Below are 16,035 nucleotides of genomic sequence, written 5' to 3'. Positions count from 1 at the left end.
GCCGCCCCACTCCCGGGCCCCGCATGCTGCGGCCGCCTCCGCCGGCATCTGCTCTTCTCTGACTTTGGGGACTCACAGAAAAAGACGACGTCAGCCTCCATTAACATCCCAGGACTCTTTAGATGAGCCAGGACAGAGGCGGCATCTGTCTGTCCGTCCGTCCGTCCGTCCCTCTCTCCCACAGATGCCCGGGCACACCAGGGCAACCACAATGTTTCATGCTCTTTCCTTACAGAAAACTTGGGCATTAAACACACAACAGGGTCTGCAAACACCCAGGGGAGGGCGGGCCTTGGGGCCTAAAAAGGGGGCTCAGGCCCTGCCTCTGACACAGGCTGGCTCTGGGACACGTCGGCTCCCCCCCACGTAGCCCCTGCCGATTATGTCCGGCTGAGTCTGCCCACAGCAGTCACTGGCCCGTCGTCTCCCCCGGGGGCGTGAGCTCTGCAGTTCGGACCTAGGCCCAAGGGGCCCGTGCATCCCCTGGGATCCGGCAGTCTCACCGCTGGGCCTGTGTCCCAAAGAGAGCCTAAAGGAGGGACGGGGCCCCACGTGTGCAGGAGTCTGTGGCAGCCCCTTTGTGGTGGCCAGAAGCTGGAGACTGAGGGGATGCCTGTCAGCCGGGGGAGGGTTCTATTACGGAATATGACTGTTCTGTAAGAAATGACCAGGAGGATGCTATCAGCGCGGCTGGAGGGACTTGCAGGAACCGATGCTGAGGGAAACGAGCAGGGCCAGGAGATCACCGTACACGGCAACGACCAGATCATACAATTGTGACAGACGTGGCTCTTGTCACTAGCGAGCGACTCGGGCCGGTTCCAGTAAGCGACAGAGCCGTGTGCCCCGAGAGGGGCCTGTGGGGGCCGAGTGGGGATCCCTGGCACGTTCCCCTTTTTCCTCTCTTATTTCTTTTTTTCTCGGAGTCTTTTTTCTTTTGATCCGATTATTCTCAGTGTCTAGAACTGCCCAAGTTTAAGCTCCATCCAGACTGCTTGGCGTCTTGGGGAGGAAGGAGGAAAACGAGGAGCACAAAGTCTTACAAAATGTATGTTGAAAACTCTCTTGACGGGTGTTTGGGAAAATGAGATACTACAAAAGTTTAAAAAATTAAAATGGAATTGGTGAATCGCCCTGAATGAGCTCTTCAAGCAAAAGGGGTCCGGCCCCTTGCTGCGTGAGCCGCAGAGAACGGCTCCGTTTCCGCAGGCCCCTGAGCTCGATTCTATTTTGAATCTTCCAGGATCAGTTGTGGGGTTTGGGGGGGTTTGTGAAGGAGGGGGTGTATTGTCACATGGTAAATGCACTGAGCTTCCAGTTCGCTAAAAGCCCCAGGTCCTTTGGATGCAAATTTAACCAGCCCTCCCAAGAGAAGGGGGAATCCTGGGAAGCCTTTCCCACCAGGGCACCTGACAACGGAGGCCCCCAACTCCTCCCTGGGGTCTCTAGAATCCAGCGGTTCCAGATGCTGTAACAGGAGCCGGCTGGTCCGATCCAGGGGCCGAGCCCTTTCCTAACCCGGAGCCACAAGAAGCAGCCTCCCTGAGGGAGGAGCAGGGGGCCCGGGCAGCCTACCTGCTCCAGCGTGAGCTGTTTCGAGATGGTGTCGTTCTCCAGCTTCTTGATTTTCTTCATCAGTTTATTGACCTGGAACTCCTGCTCCTGCTCCAGGTGCTGCTCCAGCTCTGCCTTCTCATGCTGCAGCTGAACACGGGAAAAGCAAAGGGAGGCAGGCGTGAGGTACGAGGGCAGGGCCCGGGCCCGCACCCCCCGTCCCCGGGACGCCGCTCCGCCCCCCTCGGCCCCCAGCCCCTCGGCCCCCAGCCCCTCGTCGTGGATCCAGGCCCTAAGGGAGAGCACTGATTCTCAACACAAACCGTGCTTAAAGTGCTGGGTCACTTGCTGTCTGGCGGAGGGGAGTTGGGGGGAGCAGGGAGAAAAATGTGGGACACGAGGTTTTGCAAGGGGGGGGGGAGCGCTGAAAATTATCTGTGTGAGTTTTGAAAATAAAAAGTTTATTTTAAAAATAAAAATTGACCCGGTCTGGCAATGTCCTAATAAAAGCCACATCCCCGGTGGCGAGGAGGCTGAAGCAGCCTTCGGGAGGCCCGGCCTCGGCCCTTGCTTCTCCTCTGGGCCAGGTCAGCACGGCCTGAGGGGAAGAAGGCCCAGAATCCCACCGACGTCAGCAGGTGGCGCTGAATCTCAGGAGTGCTCACCCTGCACATCCTGCGGTGGCTCTGAGGGCCCGGCCGAGTCCCAGAAGCCCCCAGGCTAGAGCGCACACAACTGGAGGGGAGCCGAGCAAAGGGGAGACCATCCCGCAGGGCTGGGGGGGAGGGGGGAGCTCACCCACCATGTTGTGTCTACAAGGTCTAGCCCGGAGCCCGGGCGGGAGAAAGGTCAGTCTGGGCGCTCCCAAGGGTCTGGAGAGAGGCTGGAAGCCAAGAGCCTTCTCGGGAGGCTCCTGGGGCTCCTCACCCGCTGCCTGTGTCTTTGAAATGTTCTGGTGACTGCGCCAGAATACAGTCGGGCTCCTTTATGCCCCCGCGGGTGGTCACTGAGGCCCCCGACTCCTCTGCCCTGGCGAGCCGCCCTTCCCTCACCAAGGCGCTTCCCAAAAAGAGAGCGTCATTTGATGCCAGTTGCGGCTCACCCAGCCCCGGAGGCCTTCCCAGCAGCAGCCGGCCCTTCAGCATCCACGCCTGGAAGCCACGAGCGTCTGAGAGGCTCAGGCAGCAAGGCCCCGGCCTGGCCACGGGACCCCGAGGGCCGGGAGCTGCACGGGGGAGGTAGGTGGGGGGGCTCCAGCCCATGAGGTCCCGGCGAAATCCGCCGACACGTCCCCAGGCCTTTGGGCAGACGCCTCCCGCGTGGCCGGCACCGGATCAGGGCCGGGCCGTCCGGCTTGGTTTGGACTCAGGAGAGCCCGGATCGCGGGAAGAACCCAGATTGTGGGACCGAAGCGAGGCGGCCCTGAGCCTCCCAAATGCGCAGTCGGGTCTGGCCTGGGCACCGAAGGCGAGAAACAGCGCGCTCCTTCCCAGAGCGAGGCAGGGACGGGAGACTCCCCGCTGGGAGCCGGGCGGCCGGGATCAGAACGGGCAGGGAACGAGGCGGAGAGCACTAAGCAACAGCCAGGTGTGACAGCCAGAGGGACCAAAGGGAGCTCCCCCACCCCTCACCCACAGCCATGGGGAGCTCCGCTGGCCGGCACTGGGATCCCCAGAGAGCCGAGCCTCCTCGTCATTAGGGTCCTTCCGGGGTGGGGGGCGACAGGGCCACTGCTGCCCCCAGGCCCAACGGCGGATGTGCCGCCTCCTGGACGCTTCCGAGGGCCTCCCTCGGCCCCATCCAGGCTGAGCCAGCGCTTACAAGGGGCCTACTGGGCCCTGCGGGGGCTGGGACACAAGGACACAGACCGGGAGCCCCTCACTCCAGGCCAGCCCCGCCTCTCGGGCTGTGACGACACAGAGGAACGCGGCGCCAATCACGGGCCTGCGGCAGGATGAGCGCTGCCCCGGGGGCCAGGAGCCGCTGCTCCCGTGGGTGCCCCGAGCCGGGGGCTGGCAGCCGGGGAGTGGCTCCTCCACAGTGGGGGCCACGCTCCTCGGCGGGGCCGCCTTCTCTGCCCAGAGCCCGACACGTACCGGACAGAGCCACCTGCCCAGGAGCTCCTGTCAGGGTCTTGATGGAGAAGATCCAGTCCAAATGGCACCAGATGAGAGGTGGGGGCTTCCTGTAGGAGACGCTCCCCACCCCCCCAGGAACACGCGGCTTCCTGACCTGGAGCGTCCCAAGGTGCTTCCTGACTGTGCCCGGAGCCCGTTTCTGAGGGGGCAGTGACCAAGCGGGGCGGCGGGGCGCACGGATCTGGGCAAGCTCCGGTCTCCCTCCCTAGAAAGGGACGCCGGGACTTCTCCTCTGGGTCTGTCAAAGCCGAGTGCTGCCGGGAGGTCGAAGGCCGTGCAGCTAAAACAGCCACGTGACAGCCCACATCCACACGTGGCCGTCATCGTCCGCCCGCCAGGACCCCCGTACGCGGCGCTTCTCGAGCTCGAGGACCAAGTTCCGAGACGGTCAGACTGAAAACGACTCGGAGGCCGTGAGGGCGCCCGGGCCCGCGCTGCTCGCACAGAAGCATCAGGGGCGCCGCGGCCCCTCGGGACAGAGCTGGCACCGGGCACACGGGGAGGGACTGATCGACGCCTGCTGCCCGAGGAGAGAAGGGACAGGGTGGCGTGGGAAGGGAGGGACGTGGGCACGAGTTCTGGCCTGGGTGACCTGCAGCCCAGCCTCCTCCCTCCAGCCTGACCCTGGTGCCCTTGGAGTCTGGTGCCCCAGCCCGGCTCCTCTGCCCGGCATCTGAAGCTCTTCCCGGCGCGGCGGGGAGCCCCTCTCCACAGACCGATGCCCTCTGTGCCGAGCCAAAGCGGGCCCGGGCGGCCTGTCCTCGGGGCCCGGGGCACACTCCGGGGCTCCTGCTGTTGGCACCCCTAGGAGTCTTCTTCCGAGCTTGGCTTTGGGGCCGCCCTGAGCCCCCTCCCCACACAGCTGCTGGAGCTGACCCATGACCATGGGTGTCCGACACCCCAAGGGAAGGGAAGCTCAGGGAGGGCAGTAGCTGCTCGGTTCCCTTCTTTGTATACAGACACCTGGTACGCTGTGGGTGCCAAATAAATGCATGTTCACAACATTCTAGATGAAAGGGCCTGCAAAGGCCGCTGAAGAGGGCCAGAGGCCTCAGGCAGCAAGAGTCTGAGGCAGGATCTTCTGGGGCCCGGCCTCCCTGGCACTCGACCCCCACCTCGGGCCACTTTGGCTCAGGAGAGCTCCTCGGGGCACAGACTGTCCTCCCTCTGCTTCTGTCGGGCACACAGAAGGCACTTAATACATGCTGACTGCCCCTCTCTGCCTCAGTTTCCCCAATGCGAGAATGGCAGGAAGTGTCTTTGGCCACATCCCAAGGTCTCTTCTGGTTCTCAAGCGGAGCGGCTCCGAGCAGGGCAACGAGCAGCCCGGGTCATGTCAGGAAAGTGGCTGGAGCAGACGGCGGCGGAGAGATGCCGGGGGAGCCGGCCTGAGCCGCCGGAGGCCTGAGCTGCCCCTCCCCCCCGAAACCGTCTGCCCTCGCTCCTGGCCACGCTCATCAGGCTCCAGCGGCATGTACCCCAGGAGGACACGATCTCGCCCCAACTCCTTCCCTCGGACGCTGGGCGCTAGTCCGGCCCCCACTCCTCAGCCACAGGAAGGGCCTTCAGGGGGAGCTGTGAGAATGAGCCCCTTACAAAGGGGCGGCCTGCTGCTGAGGGGGCGCTTTGGCAGGTTCCCTGCACCTGGACTTATGGCCGGGGGGGAGGGGGAGAAGAGAGACCCCATCAGGGAAACTGAAGAAGGGCAGGGGAGGCCCACAAAGCAGCCCCAAGGGACGATCCCCAGATCTTCCATCACCATGTCCTCTGGCGCATAGTCTTCCATCATCTGGTCCTCTGTGGTCTGGTCCCCCACCTCCTAGTCCTCCGTCTCCCAGTCCTCCTTCACCCAGTCCTCCTTCTCCTAGTCCTCCTTCACCCAGTCCTCCTTCTCCTAGTCCTCCTTCACCCAGTCCTCCTTCTCCTAGTCCTCCTTCTCCTAGTCCTCCATTGCTGTGCTCTTCTCAGCTTCCTCTTGGCTCCGTTGCCCTTGGTCGTCCCCATCTCTGCCCCCTTCTAACAGCAGCTGATTGCGCAGGAAGGCAGCCGGACATCTTCGTGCTTCCTCTTGGAGGAAGGTGCTTTGACCTGCACAACACGGGGCTCGGCCGTGACGCTTCCAGAGGTCCTTCCAGAACTTCCTCAGGCGTTCTTGAAACCCAGAGGAACTGGGGAGACCAGTGGAGAGAAATGGCCGGTTCCTGGGATCCCGGGCTCAGAGCTAGAAGGGATCTCAGACACCCCAGATCCCGCCCCTTATTTTAGAGACCCAGCCACATGACCAAAATCTAGGGCCACGACTCGAACCCAGGATCCTGCGCCTCCCCCGTAGAAGAGAACCTCATTTTTGGTGTATAAGCCGGGGCGCAGCCCCGAGGAGACACTTGACAAACGCCCCCACAAGCCCCCCGCCCAGCCTGCCTCCTTGGCCCACACGCTCCTGGGAAGCTCTGGGCCGAGAGGAGGGGAGAGGTCGTACCCCACGGCCGGAAGAACCTGTCTGCCCACAGGCCTGGGATCTGCTGTTCTGCCTTTCAGCCCGGAGCCTCGGGCAACTGGGAAAAGGGACAGAGCCTCCCTCCCCGTCCCTCTCCGAGGACAGCCCGGAAAACCCCAGCTCGGATCTTCCCCACGGACGAGGCACGCCAACGTCGGGACGGCTTCTCGGCGAGATGCTCGCGGCAGGACGTAGAAGGCAGCGGCCCCCGGGCTCCAGTCTCAGGCTCCGAGTAGTTTCGTGTCGATACGAAGGTTCTCGTTTCTCATCCACAAAAGTCCCGGAAGCCCGTGGGGTCCCCAGTGACTGCCGGACACACTGCAGTCCCCCAGCTCGGGCCCGTCTCGGGAGGGAAGGAGACTCCACGTCTCCCCAAAGTGAAAGCGGAAAGCCACCAGTGAAGGAACAAACAGAACGGACCGAGGACTTCTGGGTGTGGGGAAGCAGCGGCTGCCTCGGGAACGTCACCGATTCCAGACGGGAGACGCGACGAGGGCCGGCCCCAAAGCCGTGAGGGGGCCCCCGAACGCCATCGTGGCCGCCCCGGTCTCCCCTCATGGAGGACTCACGTCGGGGAGATGAGAGTAAATCCCTCCCCTCCCACATTCCTAACCCGCTTAACTGGGACAGTCCTTAACCCCCAGCAAACGTGTGGGGCGCGCGGTGGGGTGGGACGAGGCGGAGAGTCCGGGTCCGGGTCCTGGCTCTGTCCCTCCTGATCACGCAGCATGGGCCGAGCTCCGCACCCAGGAAGGCCCGGTGGGTCTGACCGCCTCTGCCCCCAGGGCCTCCGACTCTGCTTTGGTTTACTTGGGGTTGGCGTGTCAGGAGCCCATCCTGGGCCGGGAGGGGCCGGGCGTGTTCCTGGGGGTCCGAGGCCCTGCCCTCAAGGAGATCACACTCTGGCAAACCGGCGCAGGGCCAGGAGCAAATCTCAGGAGTCGCGAAGAGGAAGCCGGAGCCTCCCCGGAGAGTCCCCGGTGCTAAAGCCCCTTCGCTTGCTCTCCGGCGTGTGGCGAGAGGCGGGGGTCCCCCGTCCTCTGCAGGACATGATCCGTTCTGTGGCATTCCCTGTCAGGGCTGCGATTTTCCCCGTTAAGGAAAAACCCGGCTTCTCTTCCTCCTTGCCTCCGTTTCTGCTCTGACATGCAGCTCCCTCCGTCCCAAAAGGCTCTGCAATGCCTTCATTTGCACGGAGGAAAAACCCGACGAACATCTGGACTCCCAGGAAGGAGCCCGAGCCCATTACCAAGAGGAAGCCGATTTTTCAGGCCCACCAATCAGGGAAGCCCCCGAGGCTCTCCTCTGCCCTCCTGCTCCCCTCCACGAGCCGGCGAGTCCTGACCCTACGACCCGGGGCAGCGGCCGGCCGAGGGCGGGAGGCCTGGGGGTGGGTGCCAGCTGCAGGAGGCCCTCGCTTCAGAGGGCCGTCACTCCCCGGGCCCGGGCTTCTGCAGGCGGTCTGCCCGGCCCCGCAGCCGCTCCTAACGATGCTTCTTGGGACGTTTCTCTGGCTTCTCCAGACCTCATCCGCCCCTTCCTCAGGCTGACCGCCCTGTCTAGGAACGGTCGTCATTGAGAAAAGTAACCGGGACGCCCTGAATCCCGGCCTTCGTTGGGACATGGCGGCCGGCCTCACATCTCTGGTTTCCTGCCGCCGCAGAGAGGGCGGCTGGGAACGCGCCATCCTCAGAGAGCCGGGATCCTGGGGGCCGAGGGCGGGACCCACCTACTGACTCTTGCCCACTGCCACAACTCTAACAGAATTTTAAGGAAAATGTCTGTAAAAAGCAAAGGCTGATCCCACGGCAACAGAGAAGCCCCTGAACTACAGCAGGAGCGCCGCCCGCCGCTGTGGGTTTCATCCGAGTCATCCCGACCTGGAAGGAGCCTCCCCCTCCTTGCTCCCCCTTCCTCCCCCTCCCCCTCTTCACCTGGACCAGCCTTCCCGGGAGAGGGTGGCTGATTTACCTGCATCAGTTTTCTGGAGAGCTCGTTAGTGAGGAACTCCTCTTCCTTCTCGTAGTTCACGGCCAGCGTCTCCTTCTCCTTCTGCAAGGCCTGGATCTTCTTGAACAAGGTGTTGCTGATGAACTCCTCCTCCTGCTCGGCCCTGGCTTGCTGGAAAACAGAAGAGACAGAAGATAAAGGAAGCGGAACCTGCCAAAGGAAGGGGAGGGGCCTCCATCTCATGGGAATGTCTGTGTGGCTCCCGCTCACCCCCGGGGGCTGCAGAGGGCCCCCCCGGTCAGTCTTTGGCAAATACGCGTCGGACAATGGCAAGCGCTCCTCGGCACAGTCAGGCCTCCACCTCATCACAAGCCCGACTACAAACCGATTCACGGTTACGGCCCCGTTCACGTTAGTACCAGGATACGTCCCCCCGATGAGAGAAGTCCTAATTCCGGTTAGAAATTCTCCCTGAGATATAGCCATGTTAAATCTAACTTACAGGGGCCGCGAGGGGGCGCCGTGGCTGGAGCGCCAGCTCTGAAGTCAGGAGGACCCGAGTTCAAATCTGGCCTCAGACACTTAACACGTCCTGGCTGTGACCCCCGGCAAGTCACTGAACCCCAACTGCCTCAGCAATAAATAAATAAGTAAAAAATACATAAATCTAGGTTATCTTTTCAAAAACTGTCCATAAAAGAAATTCCCAGGATTGCCTTCTGTTCTTTATGAAAATATTCGTCTGTGGGCGTTTTCCAACGTCCTCATTAAAAAATAACAAAAAGGAGAGCAGGCCCCGCAGAGAGACTACGGCCCCGGGTGACGCGCACCGAGTCTGTGAGCCCGGCCTTCTGAATCCCATGTCCCAGGTCGCGGACCAAACTTCCTTTCATATTAAAGGAAAACCCCAGGAAGGAAAAAGCCGACGTCTCCCCCAATCGTTCATTAATTAGGTTTCTACGTGAGCAAAACCTTGATTTTCTTGCTGTTCATTAGTCGTCCAACATCCCGCCCTGTGCCCTTTTCTAATTAGGAAACCGGTCTCTCCGAAGATCAGCGTTTAGAATCAAGCTGAAGGAGCTTCCAGAAGCGCCTGCCCTGCTGAGCAGCCCGACCCTGTGATGGCGGACGAGGACGCACTAAGCCCTGATGAAATAGTCATCCTTTAGCTGCCACCCGCGGCATTAATGCCAGGCCCGCAGCGGGTGCCCTCGGGAGCCCCGAGGGTCCTCGGGAAAGCGCATCCGGGGCAGTCGCGTGGCCACGGCCGGCAGCTCCCCCCCATCCAGCGGTGAGCACTCCCCCTCCCGGTTCTCCCCTCCAGCATCCCCGTCACTTCCCCCAATTACTCAGGAACATCACATGTACCAGGTACAGACTCGGGTCATTCAGAGAACCGGGGGCACCAAAGGCCTCGGGGCGGCGGCTCCCACAGGGACCTGAAAGGAACCACCCAGACAACCAGAAGCCTCGATCCCGTCTCGGAGGCCGCCCGTCAGCAAGTTCTCCCGACACCGCCTCCGCTCCCCCCACTGCTCCTGGTCCTGCCTCTGGGATTGAGCAGAACAAGTCCCGAGCCTGGCCTCCACCCTCCCCTCACTCATGCCGGCCTCCCCCCCACTCACGGTCACTTCCTCTGGGCACCTCCCGCCGTCTCTCGGAGGCCCCTTCTCTCTGAGAAGCCGTCCCCAGGCCTCCGGAGGGCCAAGGCCTTCCCTCCAATGATCGTCAATTGGTTCCCGTCCAGTCCTGTGTGTCCACAGCTGGAGCACGGAAACGGGAAGCTCCCCGAGGGGAGGACCGTGGGGGCCTCCCCAGACAGGCCCGGCATGAAGCCCAGGGCTCCTTAACTGGCTGACTGACCAGTCGGGTCCCGTCACTTCCCTTGGAAGCCTCAGGATTTGGGGAAGTAAAATGGGGATAAAGTGTCCCAATGTGGCTGTGAGGATCCCATGAGCGCGCGCGCTCCCGGCGTGGTCCGCACGGGCCGGTCAGCTGGGTTTCTCCCCAGCCACCAGCCGAGGCTACAGTTTCACTGACCCAGAAATGTCTGAGCGAAGGGAGTCTGTGTGGCCTGGCAGGCCAGCCTCTGCCCGGAGCCCCACTGAGGGTTCTGGGGCAGGAGGGAGGGAGGCTCCCTTCCCTGACCCGGCTGGGCAGACAGGCTGGCCGCAGGACTGGCCCAGGGCCCCAGAAGCAGGCCTTGAAGTGGCCTTCCTAACTCCAGGCCCGGTGCTTCCAGCAGCCGGCCGCGCCTCCTCTCAGAGCCCCTTTGTCTTCAATGCGTTCCTGGGGCTTCGGCCCTTCCCAATGGGACTGCCCGGGGCCGGCCCCTCGCTGGGATTCTCCCCTCTCAGTGGCTCCCCAGAGCCCCCGACTCCCTCTCCTAAAGACCAGGGCGAGGCTTTGAACCCAGTGCTCTGTCTCGCCATCCAGTGCTCCGGCTACAGCCCCGGGCTGCCTCCAGATGGAGGGGCGGCCATTAATTAGGGTGATTTTTGATAGCACGATAATCTGTGTCATGTCCCCCAGCATGGAGTGGGGAGCCAGCGGACGAGCAAATTCCAGTTTTCTCTCAATCCCAGACTTAAATCTGGTCCTCGGAAGCCAGGGATCAAGCCCCTCCCTCATCTTACAGGTGTGGAAACCGAGCAAGATCACTTAACAAGGGAGAAGGCGGCGGCCGGAGCCTCCCGGAGAAAGGCCGGGCTGAGAGGAGGTCCTGGCGGGCGAGGCCGGAGACGGGAGCCAAGGCTGCCATCCTCGTTTGGGGCAGAGCTGAGGCTGCAGTGACCGGTGGGTGGGGGTCCGCTGAGGGGGGGACGGACGGCTCCAGAACAGGCGTCCCCCTTCTCTAGGGAGCTCATGTCAGGGAGAAGAAGCACCAGGTTTCCTCGGGCCCAGCAGCAAGGCTCGGGGACCCGGGCCACTATTCCTTAATGTGAGCGAGAAGAGAGAAGGCCGGCAAAGGAGCCGTTCCGGAGGGAGAACCGCCGAGCCATCGCTCTTTGTCACAGCAGCACCGGAATCCTTTCCTTGGGGCCTCCCGGCCCCTTCTGGGGCCTGCTGCGACCGGGCATGGGGCTGGGCCGGGGCTGGCTCGGAGGCAGGGCCAAGTTCAAATCCTGCCTCGCCATATGGCTCCGGGCAGGCCCCCACGTCTCCTCAACAAAGTGCAACAAAGAACTTCCAAAGTTCTGCGCGTCCTGCCAGACCCAGGCCAAAGCTGGCCCTGCCACGAGAGGCCGTTATTCCCTGAGGAGCCTGCTGGGACGGGGCCTGAGGCAGCGAGGCCGGCTCTGTCTGGTCACCCATTTTACAGAGCGGGGAACTGAGGCCCAGGGAGCCGAGCGGCCTCGGCCAAGGTCCCACCAGCCGCCGAAGGCATCGGGGAGCCGGGCTCCGATCCCGGCGGGCAGCTGCCCCTCACGAGCTCTCCCGAACAAAGACACTGGGAGCTCGGGCAGCGGGGCCGATCCCTACGTCTTTCCGAACTGCCGCCCGGCTGCCCCCCGTGCCAGCTTGGGGTCTGTGGGTGCCCAGGAGCTCTGCGGACAGGGCCCTCCCTCCCCGGGTGTGACAGTGTCCCAAGGGGCAGAGGAGGGAGGCCGGGGGCCGCCTGGCGAGTGATCACAGCGTCCCGGCGATGGCGCTGTCCGCCTTCTGTGCAGAGCGGCCGGCGGTCACTCACGCCGCTCCCAGCCTTAGACCGGAGGGCACGACACAGGCCGGGCCGCGGCTTTGTCCGACCAGGGCCCCGCGGGCCGTCCCGAAGGCCACACGAGAGGGGCCGGAGGCCGCCCCTCTGAGACCGGAGGCTGCACCCCCCCCCCCCCGAGACCGGAGGCTCCCCGAGACCGGAGGCTCCCCGAGACCGGAGGCTCCCCGAGGACGGGGCTGGGAGGCCCAGCTTAGCCAGGCTTGGCCACCTGTGAAGGAGTCCTGCACGGATCCAAGGAACAGACCAGCGAGAAGGCACGGGACGCGGAGACCTGCCTGCGAGCAGGGGCTGCCGTCCGGAGGACTTCCTTTTAAAGATGCTCTCTCTTCCCGGCCTGCATCCCTCCCCCAAGTTCCCAGAAGCCCCTCCTGGGCGAACACCAGGCCGCTCCTGCCTGCCTGCGAGACTCCCAGGCTGCACATGACACGGACAGCGAGCCCCCGAAACTAGTTCCCTCCGGCGTGTGAGTGGCCGGCGGCCCGCACGGGTCCGGAGGATTGTCGCTGCTGGGTGCAATTCCTGACGTCCCCAGCAGGGGCTCCGCTCGGCAGCTCTCGGGTGAGGGGGTGGGGGAGGGCACAGCCAGCTCCCAGCAGCCCCTGCGTCAGTGCTGCTTTTCGGAGGGGCTCCTAGGGCTTGCATCTAACCCTAAACACTCTGGAGGGGAGCCCTTCACCCATTCTGTGTCACGGCCACTCAGGCATTTGAGCAGAATGTTCTTGATGTGCATCAAATAAAACTGGATTTTAAAGGAAAGCAATTAGATTAAAATAGAATTGCCAAAGAAAAGAAAAATGAAGTTAGCGGATCCTGGTTACGCTCTCTCCTTTGAAAGTTTTTGCCCCTCCCCTCGCGCCCCACCCCCAGCTTTAAACAATGGTTTCAATAGCAACGAGACCCCAGAGGTGAGGGGGAGCCGCGCTCACACGCCGCTTGTTCGGCTGGAGGTTCCGAGGCGTCTGAATAGAATAGAAGCAAGTAGGAAGGTGCGGCCGCCCCCGCCTCCCAGGAGCTCATTTCCCCCAAGCACGAAGATAAGGAGGATGGGAAGGTCAGGTGGGGTCCCCCGGTGGACTGCAGCCTGGGAGGTTCCCCCTCCCCCCTGCCCCGGCTGCCCTCCTCAAGGCCGGTGATCCTGGAGAGCGGCCTCACTTCTGCTGGCGGGAAAGCCACGCGCTGGGCCGGAAGGAGCCTCCAAACCACAGAGCGGCCGGAGGAGCCGCGTGGCCGCGGACTCGGGGGCGCCGGCCCAAAGGCTCTCGGGTTCCATCCTCTCTGGGGCCGGGGAGGCAGCTCGCCACTAGTGGGCGGCCCCGGCCTCGGGCAGGCAGCGCCACCCAGCCCGGCCGGACCTCGGGCCCACGGCCACCGCTGCTCCCGTGTTCTAGTCCCGGGGCTAACTCCCCGCGCTGGGCCTCCCCCCGGCCCCCAGTCACAATCACGACAGCCCGCACAGTGGCCCTCAGGGCAGCCCTGGCAGGCAGCCTGCCGCTGACCCCATTTCACAGGTGAGGAGGCGGTAGCTCCCCAGGGCTGCCCAGCAGGGAGTCTCTGGGCTAGCGCTGGCCTCTCACTCGCCCCTGTGGGGCTCAGGGGTGGGCACCGGTCTTGGCCCAGGAGCAAAGCCTCCCAAAGAGCCAGGGGCTCCTCACGACCTGTCCTGGCCCCTGGGGCTCTTTGGAGAATCATCAGCGGGCACCTAGGGAGGCCCTACTGTGCGACCACAGGCACCTACGGAGGCCCTACTGTGCGACCACGGGCACCTAGGGAGGCCCTACTGTGCGACCACGGGCACCTAGGGAGGCCCTACTGTGCGACCACGGGCACCTAGGGAGGCCCTACTGTGCGACCACGGGCACCTAGGGAGGCCCTACTGTGCGACCACGGGCACCTAGGGAGGCCCTACTGTGCGACCACGGGCACCTACGGAGGCCCTACTGTGTGACCACGGGCACCTAGAGAGGCCCTACTGTGCGACCACGGGCACCTAGGGAGGCCCTACTGTGCGACCACGGGCACCAAGGAGTCAGCACCACTCCCGAGGAGGCCTCCCGGGCCAAACAGCACAGCCACACAGAGCTGGCACAAGGGCTCTAGCCCTCCCCTCCCCCCCACTCAGAGGTCCGTGACTTGCCCTGGAGCTCCTCCCACCCCACTCCATCCTCACCAGCCCACATCCCTCCCACACCTGAAAGAAAGCCTCATGGGAGGATGGGGGCCCCTCCAGGAATGGGGAGCACTGGTCTGTGCAAAGAGGACGAGCTCAAAGCGTTATCAAGTGACTGGCCAGCCTGGAGAGGCTTCGAGTGTCCTGGAAAGGGCAGCCTGCGGGCCTCCACTCCGGCCTCCCCCGGAGCCCCAGCAGCTCCATCCGGGCATTCAGAAGCAGCCCCTCCCCACGTCTCCCAGACCCCGAAGCACCAACTCGCACCTTCACAACACGGGGGTCCCAGGATGTCGTCCCGGGCCTGCAAAATCTCCACAGGCCCTCCAACTCCCTGTCAGGATTAGCCGGGAAGCCCCAAGGGGATAACCTCCTGGGGTACCTAAGTGGTGACCCGAGGCCTCATCTCCTCCATAAGGAAACCGGGGCCGGGAGTGAGCAGCCAGCCTGCGTGGCCGAGGCCCAGGAGCTTGGCGCGAGCGAGGCGATGGGATGGCGAAGCTGGGGGGAGAATCCCTGGGGGGAGGGGATGTGGGGAGGACGGGGTGGGCCCCACTAAATCTGTGAGAAACAAGCCAGGGAAAGGCTGCGGCTGGGCCCGGGATGCCCGGCAGGGCTGTGAGAGCACAAAGGGAGGCCGGAGAAGGGGCTGGAAGGCCGCTGCTCCTCCTGCTGCCCAGCGGCCCTATGGGCAGACCAGGGCCGGAATAAACGGCGAGAGGCCCGGAGAGATCCAACCTGCCCTGATCCCGAGCCAGAAGAACCCTGGGGGCCGCCCAGAACACCCCTTATTTTACAAATAAGGAAACTCAGGCCCTGAGAAAACTAACCGCAGGCTGAGGAATTATCCGAACCAGATCATTTTAGGAAGAAGGAAACCGTGTCCTTGTCTCGGGGGAAGCTGCGAGGGAAAAGGCCATTTCTGTGAGGGCGGCGGAGGGATGGTGCAAACAGCCCACTAACCGACGGCGGGCGAGACAGGCTCGGTGACGCCGGCCAACGAGGAGCTTCCGGGGGCACACTCCCAGCTCCCCCGGGAAGCGTCCCCCGCCAGGGATCACGCCCCCCGCTGCTGCGCCGGCCCTGCGCCCCCAAGGAGCCTCCCCCCGCCCAGCAGACCCCGGGGCGGCCCGCTGCCTGAGAGGCCAGGGACTCTCCTCGGAACTAATTGCTCCGGCGCTGCTGCCTGCTTGTTTACGTGCTCTGTTCCTGCAGGGACACCCCCCCCCCCAGCCCTCCACGTAAGGTCCCTGGGGGGCGGGGGCCCCGGGCGTGTCCCTCCTGCTCACGTGCCTCCCCTGGCGGCCTGTGGGACGCAGAAGCTCCGGGCCGGTCCTCAGCACGGACGAGAGGCCGCTGCCCGGTCCTCGAGGTGAGAAGACCCCCAAAGGGAGGCTGCTGACTCAGGGCGCTGACCAGCAATCTCCTCCCCCAGGCCGGCCTTTTAGACACGGGACCCTCAACGGGCCGACGTCCTCCCCAAATCCCAAAGCTGCCCGCCTCTCGGCGAACGGCGGGGTCAGAGCTCCCCTCCCGAGGGGCTGTCGGGCCCCCGCACTTCCCACTAAGCCGAGGCTCCAAGGGCCAAACCGACCCTCCTCCGCCCTGCGAGGGCGCCCTTGCGCACAGTACGGGTCGGCGCTGACCCGAGGAGAGTAGGGGCCCGGATGGAGGCAGGGGGGAGGGGTGCACGGGCCCTGCCTGCGAGAAGCTTCCGACACCCCGGCCTCCGCCCCGAGAGCTCCTCTTCAAGGTGCCCCGGCCCAATCGGGCCCAGCCCATCCCGGGGCCTCCCCAAGTGCCCGTGCCCCCTCCGCCTCTGGTGCCGACAGTCTCAGGCCCCGGCCCAGCCAGTTCTGCTGGAAGACCCATGAAGGATCCTGCAGGGAACCGGGCCTGAAAGCTTAGCCCGATGCAAGTCCTGCTCCCCCGGCAAGCAGAGCGGGAAACCAAGGCGGGGAAGGCTCGAGAGCTAAGGGGGCCCGTTGTGCGTGAGGGGACGTGGCTGGGA

At 64.0% G+C, this 16,035-nt stretch overlaps 1 protein-coding gene across 1 annotated transcript in view; it reads right to left on the bottom strand.

The window, feature by feature from the left end:
- CCDC6 (coiled-coil domain containing 6) overlaps positions 1-16,035 on the bottom strand; it is a 46,664-nt gene that overhangs the window by 18,767 nt on the left and 11,862 nt on the right. Inside the window, exons 2-3 of the mRNA XM_051982620.1 lie at positions 8,161-8,310; positions 1,576-1,704 (exon numbers count right to left, since the gene is read on the bottom strand). Coding sequence (XP_051838580.1) covers positions 1,576-1,704; positions 8,161-8,310 — 279 coding nt within the window. The remainder of the gene's footprint in view (positions 1-1,575; positions 1,705-8,160; positions 8,311-16,035) is intronic.

This window comes from Antechinus flavipes, chromosome 2 (genome assembly GCF_016432865.1).
Source record: "Antechinus flavipes isolate AdamAnt ecotype Samford, QLD, Australia chromosome 2, AdamAnt_v2, whole genome shotgun sequence".
Lineage (NCBI taxonomy): Eukaryota > Metazoa > Chordata > Mammalia > Dasyuromorphia > Dasyuridae > Antechinus > Antechinus flavipes.
Note: the sequence above shows the minus strand (reverse complement) of the source record. Positions and strands in the feature narration are given on the sequence as shown.